This window comes from Pyrus communis, chromosome 17, assembly GCF_041283825.1.
Source record: "Pyrus communis isolate YQ-2024b chromosome 17, ASM4128382v1, whole genome shotgun sequence".
NCBI lineage: Eukaryota > Viridiplantae > Streptophyta > Magnoliopsida > Rosales > Rosaceae > Pyrus > Pyrus communis.
This window is the reverse complement of record NC_142581.1, coordinates 2,432,942-2,451,263: the sequence shown is the minus strand read 5'-3', so window position 1 is coordinate 2,451,263 and position 18,322 is coordinate 2,432,942. Positions and strand designations below refer to the sequence as shown.

General features: G+C 40.3%; 4 protein-coding genes across 5 annotated transcripts; 1 reads left to right on the top strand and 3 right to left on the bottom strand.

The window, feature by feature from the left end:
• Positions 1-2,732: 2,732 nt before the first annotated feature.
• On the bottom strand, positions 2,733-9,774 carry LOC137707961 (uncharacterized). Of its 2 annotated transcripts, none has more exons than XM_088688850.1 (5): positions 7,363-9,774; positions 6,997-7,258; positions 6,419-6,517; positions 6,124-6,335; positions 2,733-2,856 (listed from the first exon to the last, which is right to left on the bottom strand). In XM_088688850.1, the coding sequence occupies exons 1-5, from the start codon at positions 7,809-7,811 to the stop codon at positions 2,748-2,750; spliced, it is 1,131 nt and encodes a 376-aa protein (XP_088544976.1). In that variant the 5' UTR covers positions 7,812-9,774; the 3' UTR covers positions 2,733-2,747. The 2 variants fall into 2 exon arrangements, with proteins under 2 accessions (XP_088544976.1, XP_088544977.1); XM_088688851.1 differs by lacking the exon at positions 2,733-2,856 and adding an exon at positions 5,540-5,915.
• Positions 3,518-5,028, top strand: LOC137707960 (putative galacturonosyltransferase-like 10). Its single transcript, XM_068446912.2, has one exon. It carries the CDS (start codon positions 3,710-3,712, stop codon positions 4,847-4,849), a length of 1,140 nt encoding a protein of 379 aa, XP_068303013.2. The 5' UTR covers positions 3,518-3,709; the 3' UTR covers positions 4,850-5,028.
• Positions 9,775-9,864: 90 nt separating the features above from the next.
• LOC137749535 (protein transport protein SEC13 homolog B) lies at positions 9,865-10,952 on the bottom strand. The gene has a single exon (XM_088688852.1). It carries the CDS (start codon positions 10,950-10,952, stop codon positions 10,050-10,052), a length of 903 nt encoding a protein of 300 aa, XP_088544978.1. The 3' UTR covers positions 9,865-10,049.
• On the bottom strand, positions 9,865-17,086 carry LOC137749536 (alpha-mannosidase 2-like). Its single transcript, XM_068489645.2, has 5 exons — positions 16,330-17,086; positions 15,867-16,016; positions 15,590-15,622; positions 11,417-15,488; positions 9,865-11,037 (listed from the first exon to the last, which is right to left on the bottom strand). Exons 1-4 carry the CDS (start codon positions 16,903-16,905, stop codon positions 12,750-12,752), a joined length of 3,498 nt encoding a protein of 1,165 aa, XP_068345746.2. The 5' UTR covers positions 16,906-17,086; the 3' UTR covers positions 9,865-11,037; positions 11,417-12,749.
• Positions 17,087-18,322: the final 1,236 nt, after the last annotated feature.

The following is an 18,322-nucleotide window of genomic DNA, read 5'->3' as shown; positions in this document are numbered from 1 at the left end:
CCTTCTTTGCGGTCTCATACCAGCATTTTGCAGGCATTACTGCATCATTGTTCTTTTCCACCGTAAGATTATGTTAGTTTTATAGAACAGATTCTTTAAATTTCAGTTCATAGTAGTGTGATAAGATATCCATCTGTAATAGTTTACAACTGTTCGCGTTCTTTGTCGAGAACTCTTTTTGCTCTGGAAAATTGATCTCGCATGTGGTATTTTAATGCTTCTGTTCTATTACGCTGTTCTGGGATAGACATAATTTGTGCATATTTTTTAAGAAAAACTAATGAAAATGATTTGAAAATTTTGAGTTTTAATGACAATGACAAAATAAAGGGTAAAGTGAACAGTATCATGATTGGTTTTTTAGTGTAAAAATGTGGTTTTTTCATTAAAGGGAACAGTACCGGAAGTTTTTCGTTAAAGTTTCCTATTTTTTACCCAATTAGAAAGATTTTTGAGTTGAATATCACCGGAACTATTTCTGCGCACCCATATTTTCTCCATCGTACAACTGTTTATTTTCAGATTCAATTACATATGATGGAAATAAACGGTGTGAAAGATTAAGAAAAGTAACGTGCGGAAATCATTTTCTTATCATGTGGAGAATGGATCGAAAAGAGTTCTAGAGAGATTCAAGACCAAGAAGGAAGAAGTAAACGCTGAATCTAAGTTACAAAGCTAGAACGGACCGGGGCCCACAGACCTGGATTAGCTTGCTCGGAAAGTGGGCCGGAGCGGGTTGAATCGGGCTAGCTTGGATAACGGGCCGGCACGTGGTTCTCCGATGTGGAAGTGTAACGGACTCGCCGATTGGGAATTTGGGATCCACTTTCTGCATGTCGAGTTGCCGACTTTCTCACGCCACTCGTGGCTTGAGCTCCGACAGCAGTAACAAGAAACTGCAGCCATTAATTACTGAAATGCCCTTGGCTCGTTTAAATATCAACAATTAATTAATTTGTTTCAAAGAGCATAATATATATTTCAAATTGAATTTTAAAAAATTCTTATAACAAGGGGAGAATTTTAGAATGCCCTTCTTTTATGATCTTTGGACTTTCCATTTGTTAGCTTCAATAATTTTTAAGGGTAGTGCTATTTACACTCATTTTTATCTTTCAAATACTTTTTTCAATTTTTGGCCATCAAATCAACTGCATTGAAGAAGATCAACGAACAAAATTACCAAGAGTGCGTGAGAGATAAAAAATAGTGAAAATCACTACCATTTGGTTTTTTGTGGAAGTGAACTTGAACCCACCATGCCTATAGCGAACAACACTATGTGACACAAATTGATGCCCTTAAAGACGGGAAGGACTTACAGACACTTATCCGGATGTCACTAACATTCTAGACTAATAACACAATGGCATGTTCCCGAAAGACCTCTCCTGAACAATGTTTCATTACAGTCAATCTTTGTCATCTTGACTTGCAAACACATTTCAAGTTTCCTGGGAGTAGACATTCGCTGCACCTAGGATGCCTCTATGGCAGTTTTCTCAACCCAATTACACAGCGCTGTGTACCATATATGTTTGTCTTGAAATATCATTATTGTGGCATCAAGATAAATTTGCGTGTTTATCTAGTATGAACCGACTCATAACATGCCTCAGAATCTACAGACGACGAAGTCTTAGCGAATGATCCAACAGGTACATTCTAGAATTTCCAATTTTTGCGTGTCAAAATTCGATTGAATTATTCAATATGTAATGTGGACCTGCCAGATGGGATGTATGGTGCTAAGGCATTGTGGTGACGACAGCCAGGTGGCTGCCGTTTTCTCCTCATCTGTCCATGTGATTTGTTAACATCTTGGAAAATTAAGAAGTCAAGTTGGTTTATTCTTTTGTTTTTTTTCTTCATTTTTCAATAAAAAAAATGATATCTTGGCTGTGACAAATCTTGGTTTCCAATCTAGTCAATTATTTGTTAATAACTTAACATAAATAGTTATTAAATACGTATTTGTACACATTATAGTACAAATGAAATAGATCGAAGAATAACTTGTCGTACTAATAATGAATGTCATATTAAAAGGAGATACAAGCCCACAAACATAGAACCATTTTTTACTCTCTTTACTCTTTTTTTTCATTTTAAAAAGAGGATGTATTTTGCTCACCGCACTCATGTGGAGATAATATTCACACCCTATTTATTATTGTTGGTTGAGTTTAAGTTTAGAGATTTGTGTTTATTTACTACACAGAATTCAAAATTTAAACTCATTTAACAGTTATAAATAGGGCGTTGAGCATGACTAATCACTTTAGGATGGTAATCATTTAACAGTCATAAATAAGTCAGTAAGCCTGACTAATCACTTTAGGATGGTAAACAAAAACATTTCCTTAAGGAGAAATGCTAAGGAGACTCTTTGATAAGTGAGACTCTTTATGAACTTTCTGGCACCTCGTGTTTTTTGTATAATTTTTTATAATGTTTGGCACATAAAGTGATATTAAACTATGAGGTAGCGAAAAATCTATGAATATTTTCGCTTTAAAAGAGTTTTCCTAGCGTTTCTCTTCCCTAAAAGAAGATCACATGATGTGTCATTAATAAAAAATGAACAAGTTTATCAACACTTAAATAATAATATTATTATCTACTTTCATGTGGTTACCAAATTTTATCAATGAATTTATTTTCTTTCGCGTTACTCTAATTATTTTGGTTAAAATAAGGTACGTTCATGGAATGTGGTCAATATTAATGATATTCCAAGCTGTTCAAAGCACATGGCCACATGGCTTCATCCGCTGGACAGAACCGAACCTCCAATGGGAAACCATATTAAAATAATATTCAAACAACCCGAAAGCAGCAAGAAAGTTCCCCCTGCACCAAACCAAATATGTTAATTTGCATAACAGTCCTCTCAATTTACCTGAAATTTCACCTTTTTCTTTAACTTGTTTTTTTTTTTGCACTTTCGTCCATCTAGGTCTTTTTTATTTCTAATTTAGACATGTTTGTTTTGCTTTCGCAAAGTCTAAAAGTGGTTTCTTGCACCCAAAAACGCTTACGAATTTGTTTAGGAGTTTCACTTGAAAGAGCTTATCGGTCTTAAACTTGCTTTTTAGCCTAATGCTTTTTAAAGTAGCACTTCCAAGTCCTACATAAGGCCAACACGTAAAAACCTGCAAGGCGAACAACATAGAGGTAGCTTTTTGCTTTTTATCACAGGCCACACTACTTCGACGAAATGTACATGACTTTTAGTATTTTAGTTCCTACATTAGAAATTATACTGTAATAATCCTTTTGCAGACAATATTTCTTTAAGGACTCGAATATTCCTTTAAAGTCCCTAAATGAGCTCTCATTTAGAGTCCCCAAATAGAGAGGCCTATTGAAGATGCTCTTATACTGGAAGAAATTTGGCCTCATTGCAAGATTGTAATGATACCAACGAAACGAACTTACAAGGATTAACACGAAAGAAAAACAAACTATCAGAATAAAAATGAAAATTCAACCAACCTACGGGATTGTTTGTGTAATTTTTTATTTTGGCCCCAACTATTCTTATTTACGCAAAGCACCCAAATATTACAGACGCGTTTTCTGCTACGCCCCCACAAAATACTAGTACCAAAAAGACGTGTTTTCTCCGTCTTGGCTTTTTCTTTGACCATTTCACTTACAAATACTCCTTCCTCTCTCCTCCTCTCCATCTCCATTCCCGACGATGCTTCTCCTTAAACCCATTTCTCTCCCTCTCCTCCTCCTCCTCTCTCTCGTTCTCATTCCGGCAACCGCAATCCGGTCATTCCCGGACCCGCAAACCGGAAAGGAAAAAGGATTTAACATGGATTTCTCAGAAGCTCCGGAATACACGAACGGAATCAGCTGCCCTGTTCTTCTGGGCTCCAACAACAGAGCAGGAATGGAGGTTTGCGATTCCTCCCTCGTCCACGTCGCGATGACGATCGATTCCGAGTACTTGCGCGGCACCATTGCCGCCGTCCACTCTGTTTTCAAGCACGCTTCCTGCCCGGAAAACACATTCTTCCACTTCGTCGCCTCCGACTCCAGCGCTGTCGATTCCCACCACCTCTCCCGCATTCTGAAATCGACTTTTCCGTCGCTTAATTTCCGAGTCTATGTGTTCAGAGAGAGCTTGGTGAGTCATCTGATTTCGTCTTCGATTCGACGCGCTCTCGAGAACCCATTGAACTACGCAAGGAGCTACTTAGCTGATTTGCTCGACCCCTGCGTCGAGCGCGTGATTTATCTCGACTCCGACGTCGTTGTTGTCGACGATATCCAGAAGTTATGGGAGATTACCTTATCCGGGTCGAGAGTGATCGGAGCTCCGGAGTACTGCCACGCGAATTTCACCAAGTATTTCTCCGACGAATTCTGGAAAGATTCCGAGCTCTACAAGGTGTTCGACCGAAAGCGCCCGTGCTATTTCAACACCGGCGTGATGGTGATCGACTTGGCGAGATGGAGAGCCGGAGCGTTCACGAGAAAGATCGAGACTTGGATGGAGATTCAGAAGGAGAAGAGGATTTACGAGCTGGGTTCTCTTCCGCCGTTTCTGCTGGTTTTCGGCGGCGACGTGGAGGCGATTCACCACAGGTGGAACCAGCACGGCCTGGGCGGCGATAATTTGATGAACAGTTGCAGGTCTCTGCATCCGGGTCCGGTGAGTTTGCTGCATTGGAGCGGGAGAGGGAAGCCATGGACGCGTCTGGATTTGGGAATGCCTTGCCCTGTCGATCTTCTGTGGGCCCCTTACGATCTCTACAAGCACCATCAAAGTCAGCTTCAAGATCTGCATCTTCTTCAACATCACCACCATCAACAATTTTTGATGTTGTAGCATTAATTAGCACAGGATTATTTGTTTGATTATTTATTTATTTTTTTACAGAAATTCGTTGATAAATAGGAGGAAATATTATTTTTACCGGATGTAAATAGGGAGGGAGATTTGAACAGAGTGAAGAGTTTGGAACATATTCTTCCATTTTAGCCAATTTAATTAATTTTTTTCCCCAAGTTGGTCTTAAATTATTTTTTGTGTCTATTTCTCTGGAAAGGATCCTCGTGGATCTTTTTTTACCTAATTCTCCTTATCAAACAATCCGGACTTTTGAAATTTGATCAAACTACTAAAAGTACAAGTCCACTCTAAAAGTTATAACAACTTAAACCGTTAGATCAAATTTTAAGAGCCCAAATTGTTTGATGAGAATGATTAGATGGAAAGAATCTAAAGATGATTGCTTGATGAGAATGATTAGGTGAAAAGAATCCGGAGATGATCGCTTCCCTATTTCTCTGATGTGTTTGTCCAGGAACATCCTAGTTGGGTAGAAATATAAAATTCAAAAGTAATCATTATCTGTGACGAGTCAAGATCCTTTCCTAATCACTGTCTCCAGAGCTTAAGGATCCAGAGGTTCAAGCAGTCGAGAAAAGAGAGATCCGAATCCTTGGTTTCTGTAAGATGAATTTAAAATGAGTAGTGCGGATGCCTGAATTGTCAAGAAATAATGGCGACGAAGAATTTGGCTATGCCAGCAGGAGTGTTGGTTGCTTATTTTTTTCATCTATATACACGTGTAAAATCGAATACAATTTCAAATGTGTACGATAGGTTAACTTATGTAGATCACGAATCCTCTTTCATCGTGATCGTGAATCACGATGAAATCACGATGAAAGAGGTCGGAAGAAGCGTAATTATTGCGGTATTCGTAAAACGCTTTCATTTGAAAGAAGAAGAATAATACAGATGAACTTGAAGAAGAAAAAAGGTTGATATAGACGAACGCGAAGGATGTACACGCCTCCCACTTTCCTCTCTTCACAATAATCCAACAACGCAACTCAAATGTAATCGGTTCTCCAACCCTCTTAAATGATGACCTAACAACATACACCTGCCACAACAATTATACGAACCTTCAGATTTCAATCGCTAATGGAATCGGTTCAGCTAGTAAGATATCATAAAAAGTCTGGCGTATTTATTTGCCTCTACGACTCTACGTGAACACGGGATGGTTCCCAGAAGTGACTTAATGCAAAGCAAATTTGGACAAGCAAGAAAAACAAAGCATTTAAGGAGGACTATGACAAGAGTCTAACCAGAAAAGCAGCTTCGCTAGGTAATCTCGTGAAGTTCCAATGGTGTCAAGTTCGCCATCAGCATCTAGGCCATTCTCGCTGTCCCCTGTCACCAAATCTTCCACAAAGTCTGAGGAAGTACCGTCTTTGAAGAATCGCTGCAATATATTTTGAACAAGCTGGTGTATAATTTCCTCCACCTCAAATGACGACGGTCGAGATAGTTCAGTCACCTGTTAAAACAAATCATCATACCATCATCAGAAAAGATGGGACTCGTAAAAATTGCAACTCCATCGCAGAGTAAGATAATTACCATATCAGAATCTAGAGACCGTAGATACTCCAATAAATCGTTCCTAGGTCCTCTGTCATATTCTAATTGCATATTTTCCTGCTTTTGCGCCTTCAGTTCCTGAAAAAAGCTAAGTATGTCATTCCCACATTCTGCTTAAAATAATGCACAATCCTTCAAGCATTTAACTTCAACATCGAATTAAGCTCAAAAGCACAAAACTTGACCATCATTACACCATCATCACCATAATAAGGTATTACACCATCAACAACACTACCAATCTCACCACCATATTACGGTGAAATCAAACTAAACGGGTCTTAATGGTTACGCATTAACAACCCGATGGGTTGATTTTCCACCTTCGTAGTTAAGATTGATACAAGACACACGCATGAAAATAAAACGTTCATAAACTAAAACTTGGAAGATTGTAAACCAGAAAAAAACCGAGCTATGGTCTTGCTTTCAAAAGAATCAAAACTAAAAAACACGCTGTTGAACTAGAATTTTCGACCATTCCAGCTCCATTCGAAGAAAAGCACTAGTAATTGTGGAAATGAACAAGATGGAAAATTCACAGAGCAAATGCTCACCTCCTTCACATTTGTCAACTCTGATTCCAACCTCTGGATACAATTCAAAGCCTCCGGAGGCAAATCGCCGAAAACATGGGGAGTCGCTGAATCCAAGAGCTCGCTACTCACCCCGATACCATTTCCATCATCCCTTTCCTCACTCTCCACCCTATCTGACACCCCATCGATCTCCGACCGATCCAACGGCACAGAATTCTCCGTGGATTTGTCGAAATTCCTCATCAACGATATCCGATACTCCGCGTTCCACAGTGTATATCTAATTGATAAGATAAATCCCAAAACAATTTTACTCTAATTAATACAATTACGCACTGAATTTACTGAAATTTGAAGAAAGGGGATAGAAATGTGAATTATTACCCGGTGATTATGGAGGATGCGAGGAGGCGATGGAGCGGGGCTTTGGAAACCCTAATGGTGACGGAGAACTGATCGGACGGGAGCAACCCCAGCATAGTAGAAATGGTCTGCTTCATGGAGTCCCTGGCGGAATCCGTAACGCCCTTGGAGATAACGGAGGTGTCGAGGGGCTCAATTTTCTTGAGCATGTTAGCAATCACGGAGAAACCGCGGTCGAAGCCGGATTTCCGAGTCGAGACGAACTCGTCCGACACGCCGCCGCCGTCGACGCCGGAGATGAGGCATCGGACGGCGGAAGTCGAGCTGGCGAATAAACGACGCCGTCGGAAGGAGGAGGGGAGTAAGGGGCGGACGAGGAGGTGGCGGGAAATCGGGGGCGGCGGCTTGGAAGGCTTGAGAGACAGGTCAGTGAAGCGGGAGAGAATGACGGCGCGAGCTGTCGCCGCCATGGACGAACTGGTTATTTGTTGGAAGCTCTCTCGGCCTCTCTCACTCTGTGGCTTGCGCGTCCTGGGAATCTTTTATCTTCGCAATTTTCAGTTTTGTAACTTGCGCGATGAGATTGACCTGCGTTTGAGTCAAATTACAGATTCACCACTCGACCAAACGCTTTGGGTGGACAGGGCCTCAAGAGAATAAGAGTTAGACAGGTACCGACTGAAAACGAGTACAATTTTGTTGTTGGATTTTTGTGTATTAGTTTTCAATAAAAAAAAAAAATGGCTTTTTAGCAATTTTGGTGTCTGAGATTTAAAATCAATAGAATTGATTTTTGAGATTGTTCACGGACAATCATTTAGTCATTTTGTAAAAAAATTTCGTTAAATTGGAGAAACCACCAGTTTAAATAGAGGGATTGATATGACAAAAGTAGTCTCAATTTAACTGAGATTTTTTACGAAATGACTAAAATGATTGACGGTAGACAAGTTAGAGTACACTTTTATCAATTTTAAATTTCAGAGACTAAAGTCAGGAGTTATATTTGGATAAAAAGCCATAAAATTTAGGGAAGTGTTATTAGCACTCCAAAAATCTTATTCTACACTCCTTACAAAGTGTATTTTCCTTTTCAAATATAGAAAGTTTGGAGTGTAAAATAAGATTTTTGGAGTGACAATAACAATTCCCAAAATTTAATTACTAGTTGCAACATGAGATTAAGAAATTGCAATTAATATAATCGAGTGAGTTGGCAATTTGCGATTTGACCAAGTATCTAGTTAGGAAAAGTAGAGGAGAAAAAGAATTTGGTTACTACGACCTTTTCTCTTTATTTTTCTTCTTCTTTGTATATTTTTACTTAAAAAAAAAAAAAAAAAAAACATAAGTTCTGGAACACTTTGCGTTTGTTTATGCAACTCTCAAACCAGTTTAAGATTCGTTATTGTCTTATTAATATAATACTCGCATCAAATAGAACGAATGTAGAATCGATTTATGACATCTCATGTTTTTGTGAGGAACGTGTGACGTTTGACAAGATCTAAGCGTTCGTACACATGTTTTGTCTCATATCAAACATGCCTGTTAAGTCATGTCAACATCTTATATTAATTTTTTATAAAAACGAAAAGACAAAAAGTAAAATGTGGGCGGAGGAAAGAAAAAGAAATGAGAATACAAAGAGAGAATTCTACTCCTACCAAATGCTAGTGTCATCTGGAGTTTCCTACGTTTTTATTAAGAATCATTTAGTCGCAAAATTAATATCAATCTAGATTCTCTCTCTTCCCATTTCCCTCCCACGTTAAAAACATATCCAGGCTAATTCAAAGGTGAAGATTAGGCCAGCAACAACCATTCTTAACACTTTTTTTTAACCCCAAACGACGTCCGTGACCGCAAACGACATCATTATACAAGAGGAGAAACACTTGGAAAAATAAAACTTCCCCCTCAACTTGTATAATAACAAATGGAACCCGTCTATTACACACTACCTTCTGGGATCCTCCACCGTGACAACAGGTTTTGCAAATTTCCTCGCCGTCCAGGAGCTGACCGGCGATAACAACAGCCAGATCCTAACGAGATTTCTGCTTTACTACCTGTAAATCTCGGTTCAGAGAAAACCCGGGAATTCGAATTCAAAATGTGAGCTCCGCGGGCATGCAGACACGGCCCGTTCGTAGAGTGATCTTGGTCCTTTAAGCTTCAACAAAACAGGAAATCAAAAGTCGACCAGTTTTGGTAACGCTCCCCGCTTCATCAATTTCCAGCCAGCGGCAGTAAACGATGACCAACTGTTCCGTTTTGAGCTCCCAGACTAACAAAAATCTTGCTATGCAGGTGGGCAAAAGAATTGAGTTTTCGACAACATAGGCAAAGATATCATAATTTGGTCACAACTTTGAGCATTTCTGCCAAAGTGAAAACCAACGACTAGTACGAAGGTCTTAAAAAAAAAAAGAAAAACCAACGAGAAGTGCAACTTATGACTATGAACATTTCACCAGTAAAAAATAAATCAGAAACAGATACATAAGGATGGAAAGCACATACGATCCAACTCCAACTGATTACAATATAAATTCTGAATCTTCATCCCACAATAAGCAAAAACAATTCAATAAACCCCTAACAGGCAAAGTAAAGTCAAACCAAGATAAACCTTTTCTAAGACGCTAGCAATCTAGTTCATGATAATATTAAAAGACAGTAATTGAAAGTAGGAAATACAAAACCTATGGCTCAACTGTGCTTACTTGTTGCCACTCACCGTCGACAGATTCTTTCCACAATGTTACATTGTTATTTCCATCAGCCACAGCCAGCAAGTTTCCGGTTAGTGACCATGACACCCTCCAGACCGGGGCATTAAAATCCTTCAAAACCTTCCCCTCCCATTGCTCACCTTCCTTGCCCACAGTCCAAATCACCACTGTTCCGTCCTGTGAAGCACTTGCGATTGTGGACTTTGGAAGTCCCAAGTTGGGTGCCCATGCTACATCTCTCACCCAATCGCTGTGCATTTGAAGGGCAGGGAAGCAGTCCATCTTCCAGATCCCGTTGTACAGCTTCCACACCTTCACAGTATTATCACACCCACCGGATGCCAGCTTATGAACTGGATCAAGCAGACCAGATCCAACTAGAGCACCAGGAGCCATCGATGGCGCCCATGAAACTGAGGTTACTCCAACAGGGTGGGCTTGATCTATCTTAGTGGTGTCCCAACCACCATCGGCCCTGGCAGTGAAAACCGATATATTCCCATCAGAAGAACCGCAGGCTAAGCTCAGACCAAGTTCATGAGGTGCCCAAGCAATGGAATTTACCGATGACTTGTGGTCGGTAAAAACATGAGCCTGTTGCCACTCATTGGGATTACCCTCCTTCCAAATGATCACCTGTCCATCATATGAACAAGAAGCAAGAATCGACCCGAACTTGGGATGCGCCCAAGCTACCTCCCAAACAGGGCCTCTATGAGCTGACAATGTAGCAAGGTGCTGTGAAGCGTTTCCGACACCAATTATCTTAATGGTGGAATCAGACGAAGCTGTTGCTAGACGCTTTCCATAGTAATCCATGGCTACATCGTGGACAGTGTCCTGGTGACCCGTTTCGATCTTCTGGGCAGGCATCGTTGCCGATTTATATTCTCGTGCCAAAAATTTCCCCAAATCACCTTCCCTTTAATTTCCTGACCTTGTCTCCTTTATGCTTCCTCTGGATTACAATGTTTTGCATATCAAAATTCAAGTCTAAAATTCTGTAACTAAATTCCCAAATCATTGCAATTCAGATAATTTCTATAGGCAATTTATCTCACAAACAACAAAATATTGAAATAAATACATTCACATTAAAAAAGATGATTCACTGTAAAAACCCATGATTAAATTTTCATATCTTATAATCCAAAATCAATCGCTATTTAAGATTAATAGCAGCAAAAAGTAAATTAATTCCAGAAATTGTGATTTCAGAAGCTCCGTAAGGGAAGATCTAGAAATAAAGTGCGATAGATCTGCAAATATCGAGCCAGAAAATTGAACTGATTTAACATCAGAATATAAACAAGGACCACGGCGGAGGAGCGACTGACCTCTGAGAAGAAGAGAGAGAGAGGACGCGGTGGGGGTCTCTGATCGGAGAACCAAAATTTCTTCAGTTGAGAGAAGGCGCTTATTGTTCTAAGAGAGGAGAGAGATTCGCTAAATTTCGGACTTCAGCAGCTCAGAGCGCGTGCGAAGAATCATGTGAAGAATCATCGCTCCAATAGATGTTAGCCACGTCACCTGTCAATTCAAGGGGAGGAACTCTCTTGGCAAGTGGCATCGCCTGTCCAATAGATATTGGAATTGGATCATCTCCTGAGCTTAGGCTTAAGAGCCTGTTGACCAACACACATGGGCCATTGGATTTTGATCCAATGGTTACAAATACGAGAACCTTCTAAAAGTTACAATAATTATAATCGTTGGACCTTGTGTGTTGATCAGGAGGCTCCTAAGCCCAAGCTTAGGAGAGGATCCAATTCCATAGATATTTACCACATGATTTTCTTTTGATTACAAGAGGCTCAAGACACAGAAAAATGAGCGCCTTGCATTCGGGTTTCACGCAAGCTATTATTATAGTAGACCCTGAATACAAGAGGTCTCTCTTGTTTGTGTCTTGGGCGAAAGAAATTCTAGGGTTAGGCCTTCCGAACGACCACGTCCCTGCACACACAAAATCTCACCCAAAGCCACCTGCTGCATTCCGACCCTGCTCACCCGCTATGTGTTCACCAAACATTCCGCTCTACATGGCGCTTGAACCAAAGAAGTTCTCTTTGGACGGACAGGTGACATGGCACGAGCGATCAAACCCAAGAATCTCTTGGATGGAAGTACTTGGACTAAAAATTGGTCACTTCAAAAGTAGCCCTCTATCATGTGAACCATTACAAGCAAAATCCAAACATCACCATTAACCTCACTATCATTTCGAACACACAAATACTAATCTCATACATAATTGTTAGCGGCAGCTTTACAACAAAAAGAATCCCAAGGGCAAGTCTATCAATCGACTTGCTCGCAAGGGCAACCATGGATGGTTGCTTTGACTGTGTCGCTGCTTGTACGAATTGTCTTTGCCCTGACTTGGCAACATGTATTGAAGTAGCAGCATATATCTGGTTCCCACTTTGATCATGTTCATAGTGGGATATGAGAAACCATTGTCATATGCTACTAACCCCATTGAAGAAGCATCCATGAGAATGGAGAAATGAAATCAAGTCAGCAGTACCTTCATCCGTGTGGTCGTAACTTGAACTTGTAAGCCTGCATTTCCACGGGAGAGATAAGGACGCATTATAGCGTCTAGCCATGAACACTACTGAAAAAGCAACCATGAGAATATAGTAAGAAAATCTGCTGCTAGTACATTCATTTGTGCGGCCGCAATTCCAACTTGTAAGCCTGTATTTCCATTGGAGACATAAGAACGTGTCCGTCTTGAGCAACATCTCCAAATTGATCAGTATACCCAAGCATATCCATGTCCTCATGTAAAAGATTTAAGGAAGTAGCTCTTGCATTAAATACCGCAAGGTCTTTGAACATGTAAAAGAGATTCACAGTCTCATCAGCAAATCTAGTGCACCCTGATCTGCCCTTCCGACAATATGAAGAGTCCCAGTTCTGTCTCTGTAAAAGTAGCGCAAACCTAGAATCTCCGAGAGGTTGCTGAGTGTATTTTAGTGGTTGGGGAACCTTAAAACTTACAATATGCAGATCACATGGTAAGGAAGCGGCTAAGGGGGAGAAAGATCTTGGGGGTGGCTGCACTGTTAACTCCTCTGGCTTCTTGTCAATGAATGCATGCAACGGATAGTTCAGGTGAGCACTGACACGGTGAGAAAGAAGAGAGGGGTTCAAGGGCAATGGGTTGGAAACTGGGTTTGATGTGGCTGAAATGTTAGACTCCACAACGATGTGGAAGATTACATTCATAGCACGGTTGTCCATCACTCCTTGTCCAAGACCTCGTCCATCATCTCTTACCAAACGACGGTCAAGCATAATCTCCAACCATCCATTTTTAAGACTTGCAACACCCAACGACTGCCGGGAATGGACTGAAAACCGCTGACCATTGGAGCCCTGCATGAACGCAAGAGCGGGCATAGGGTAATAATTGCCCTGAACTGGGATTTTATCATAGGTTTCTCTCCGGCTCATCTGAAAGCCATTTAAATCAGAAAAGAATATCCTTTTGTTATCAACATCTGTTTTATACCTAACTATCAACTCCTTGTCATCAAACTCCTGGCCGAGAAGCTCAACATGATACTCCTTCTCAATGAGAAATTCCTGTACAGTATTCTCTCCGTTGTAGATACGGGTGCTATGAGAAATGGGGCTCTTCTCCCATGCAGTCCTTGGATAAGAGTAAACTTCCTGCACCAAAGGGCCCTCAGAGATCACCAACTGCCCACCTTCTTCGATGATAGGCTGGGCATCACCTTTGGGTTTAAATAGGTAGGCTCCACTACCCGAGCTAGAGTACATAGCTATTTCCTCACCCGCAACATTTTGCGAACCATTCTTATAGCTTATTTTCTGCAGCAAGCCATGCTTCATATCAAAGGTGAGTATTTGGTTCCTGTTCTGGATTTCAGCCACATCAGCGTCTGGTTTTGAGCAAGCATATGGAGTGGGACAAGATAAAGAACCAGACTTTGAGAAAAATTTTAGTTTTGCTGGTTTGGCCTTTTCGCATCCAACAAAACCATTAACAATGTAATATGTTTGCAACCCCAATGCAGGAACAGAAGCCTGCCAGTAGACACGGTGCCTTCCGGTAAAAGTTTTGCTTTTATCATGCTGAAGCTCAGGGGATATTTGGCTTTGAACACATGTCCAGTTTGAGTCTAGAACAGTAACATCTGGACGGTTAACAATAACCATCACAACCTCTTCTCTTGTCTGCTCCAAAGGATTAAAAAACACCACCGACCGTCTAGTTCCTTCACGGGCCATGATTGCTCTATGAACAGGCTGAACATCATATTTAGATCTCACCTGTTCTGGCTCAAACTGAGATGGGTTATTCTCATTTTTCTCATGGCGCATTCCGAGCAGTACTTCAATAGCTTTAGACATGAAAATCTGCAAGTCCTGCAAAGATGTGTGCATCCGAGTCCCATAGTCCACGACCACATGATCTTTAGCAGTACCAGTCACTCCATCGTGATGCTGGAAAAGAGCTAAGTTCCTCCTAGCAGCAGCCAACTTGTAGGAGAACCCCATGGGCAACTTTTCACATTGTGGTTTCTGGCAGTACCCAAGCAGGAAAGCAATCATCATCTCTGTGGTACGAATTGTCTGCTCGAGAACTCGATCAACAGCCTTGAAGAAAGGCCTGGAAACATAATAGCCACTCCAATAGTCCTGTTGCCTATCAGCATAAGTGAAGAAGTCACCTGACAAAGAAGGAAAACCCCCAACCTGAAAGGAACCAATCTCACCAGGAAGTGAATGATTTATTCTTTCAGCCTCCTCACGAAGGGTCCAAAAGTAATCTTCCAGAGTTCCAAACTTGGCCTCTGTGTTTAAACTGGGATTAGAATTGATATAATCAAACAACATTTGGTAGTTCCTAAACTGAGCTTCAGCTTCATCGATGCTTATGTAGCGGAAATCATCTCCAAGAGGAATAAGAAGTGTATTTGTCCTGTACAGTGTTGATTTCTTCTTATATTGATCTAGTAGAATAAGTGCCCGCTCCTGAACATTTCCCTGGTTGGTCTCTACTGGATCGTCTCCCCATGGACAGAGTTCATAATCAAAGCCACGCATTCGAGCAAAGTCAAACTGACAACAAATAGCAGGCTCTGGCCCACAAGTATGTGGAATATCATAAGAATAAAAAGGCATCATGTGGACAAAAATATCGGTAGTTTCATCCACATCCCAGATCTGACGCCATATATACTCCAAATTTTTATGCAGTGCAAGTTCCTTCTTCAGCTCATAATGGGTCCTCTGAATAAGCATATTTTCAAAACCCATGCGACGGAGAAGATATGCCATGGTAGGTGAGTATCCAAATGGATCTATCGCCCAAGCATTTTTAGGAATAACCCCAACAGTTTCGTTCAACCACATATTTCCTTCTGTCATCTGACACATCCATTGCCCAAAGATAAAATCAGCAACTCGGCAGCAAAAGAGACGCATAAAATCATAAAAAAGAACAATATTAAAAATGAAAATAAATGTACCTGCTCAATTATGGCATAATAATGTGAATTAGCCTGCATCAAGAAGAAGAACCAATGTATTAAGCTTCAACAACACAAACGCATTAATTACAAAATCACGTCAGGTACTAGGAGTAATCTAAGCATATGGTAATACTCTGACCACCGGAAAAAGAAAAGAGACTTGTACCTAGATGCAATGGGGTGGTGACAAGAACCAAATATCATATAATACTAGTCGATAATCAAGTAAAAACAAACATGCGGTTAAACAAAAGCCTACGAATATGAATATTACCTCATCGTTCATTACCCAGCCACCTCCAACAATTTCGAGCTGACCATTTTTCACCAAATTGGTGAATGACTCCCTTTTGTGATCAGAGGCGTCTCTCCACCATCTTTCCAGATAAGACATCTCTTCCCATATAAACTTGCGCCGAGAATCCTACACATCCAAGAAAAATCCACCAAACTAAATCTCACACAAACTTGGAAAGTCTCGAAAGCAGAAAAGCAAAACCAAAGATTATACAAAATCTATATTTTTTCTCAGCTGCAATTACTGCTATAACACAAAATGCAAGTTCTTCTATAATTAAAACAATCAATCCAAGAAAAAGTATTAGCATTTAGCAGATATATTAACTGGATCATACGAACTCAATGCACTAATCATATAAAACAAGAAAATTTAACACCAAATGAGCAAAATTAAGCTCAAAGCAAAACCCAATTGAAAGTTTGAATCTTGTGCTCACCTTCGAAAGCGTATCGACAATGGTGTCGAGAATATGTCTGGATTGCACATCGTAGTACTCTTCCACCGTGAGCTTCCAGCCGGGATCGTTATGCGAATGGGGCACCACGATCACCTTCAATTTCTCAGAGTCCCACTCGTCCCCTTTGTAGCTCACCCGCCACCCCTGCTTCCACGGCCCGCCGTCCACATCCGAGAAGTTAATCTTGTCGTACAGGTCCTTGGTGGTGAGGTCGACGGTGGCCCCCGCATCGGCGTCGGCGCCCGAATCGGCGGCCGAGACGGTCTTGCGGGAAACGGGCTTTCGGGGCTTGGAGAAGCGGGCGGGGGATTTGGATTTGAAGTGGGAGGAGAGGGGTGTGGGGACGCCGTAGCGGAGGAAGACAATGAGGAAGAAGAAGAGGGAGATCGAGATGCCGATAACGAAGAAGTTTGCGAAGATGAAGTCGCGGAGGGGTAATCGCCTGCGGGGCTTTCTGGTGAGCTTGGATTTGGGGTTGGAAGCGGAGGAGGAAGGGAGGAGGGAGTTGGCCCAGCCGCCGCGGCGGGTGCTGCCAATGTACGACGAGAAAGCCATTCCCGTTTGTTTTGTTTTGGGGGAAATGAGATCGAAGGGAGGAAGGGAGGAGGAGGAGACGGACTCTGCAGTCAGTCGGTTGCTTGCTGATGGTGGGTGGGACCCTAGGCCGAGAGTTTTCAGTGTTGCAGTTGTTGTACTTGCAGTCTTTGTTTAGTCGAGTGATGAATACCAAATTACCGATCGGATCCGTTATATTATGGGACTTTTGTTTTCGAATGAGGATCCTCTTCGGATTCTCTCGGTAAGAATTCTAGAATTCTTCAATTACATTCGTTTATCTTTTATTTAATTTTCGTTAAATATTATTTATATTTAATTTAAATAAAAAGATTTATAATGATTTCTGACCGCACAATATGTAATGAACAGATGTAATTGAAGAATTTCTAGAATTCTCACAAAGAGAATCCGAAGAGAATACTCAGCTCTTTCTTTTCCACGCTATAATTATAATAGGAGAAAATTGGGTACTAGAAAAGTATAAAGGAGACAAGTCATGGCACTATCTTGTTCTAAAATTCCCACTTAGGACTGCATAGGCCTTTATCTAGACATTAGACAGTTGGTTACCATTTCAATTAATTTTTATCTGTTTATTGTATATTGTGCAGTTGATTTTCGTTAAGTATTGTTTATATTTAATTTTAAATAAAACGATTTACAATAATTTCTTACTGTATAATATACAATAAACATATGTGATTGAAGAATTCTCGAAATTCTCACGAGAGAATCCAAAAAGGATCCTCATTCGTTCATTTCCACGCTATTGACTTTTTGATCTTTCATGCCCATATTATAATCGGAGAAAATTGGGTACTAGGAAAGTATAAAGGAGACAAAGTCATGCCACTACATTTTTCTTGTTCTAAAATTCCCGTTTAGCACTGGTTAGGCCTTTATCTAGATATTAGATAGTTGGTTACCGTTCAAATTAATTTTTATGTGTTTGAAATTAAGAAATAATGCTTAAACATGCTTAGGAGCCCGTTTAACCGCTTACTTAAGTCACAATCCTCTTTTAGATAGAAAATAAATAATTTTTCATTTTATATTTTATTTGTTCAATAAATTGTTTTTATGTTTTCAATATGTTATAATACTTTATAATTTATGTCATTCTATTTCAATACAATTATATATTTTTTTAAGTATAAATTGACAACATTTTACATGTTATATAATAATTTAAGTAAAATTAATTTCTATTGCCCGACTAATGTCTTTTAAAGCCTTGCATTTTCTTCGCAATTTTAGATACAAGTTCTAGGCTTTTGGATTAAAGACTCTCAACGGCTCGGTCAGACCAAAAGTGAGATGTCATTTAGAATTAAAAAAAATCTTCTCCCTCCTCTTTATTTTTTCAAAAAAAAAAAAAAAAAAATAGCGTTTCTTGGGTCAAAAAAGATGGAAG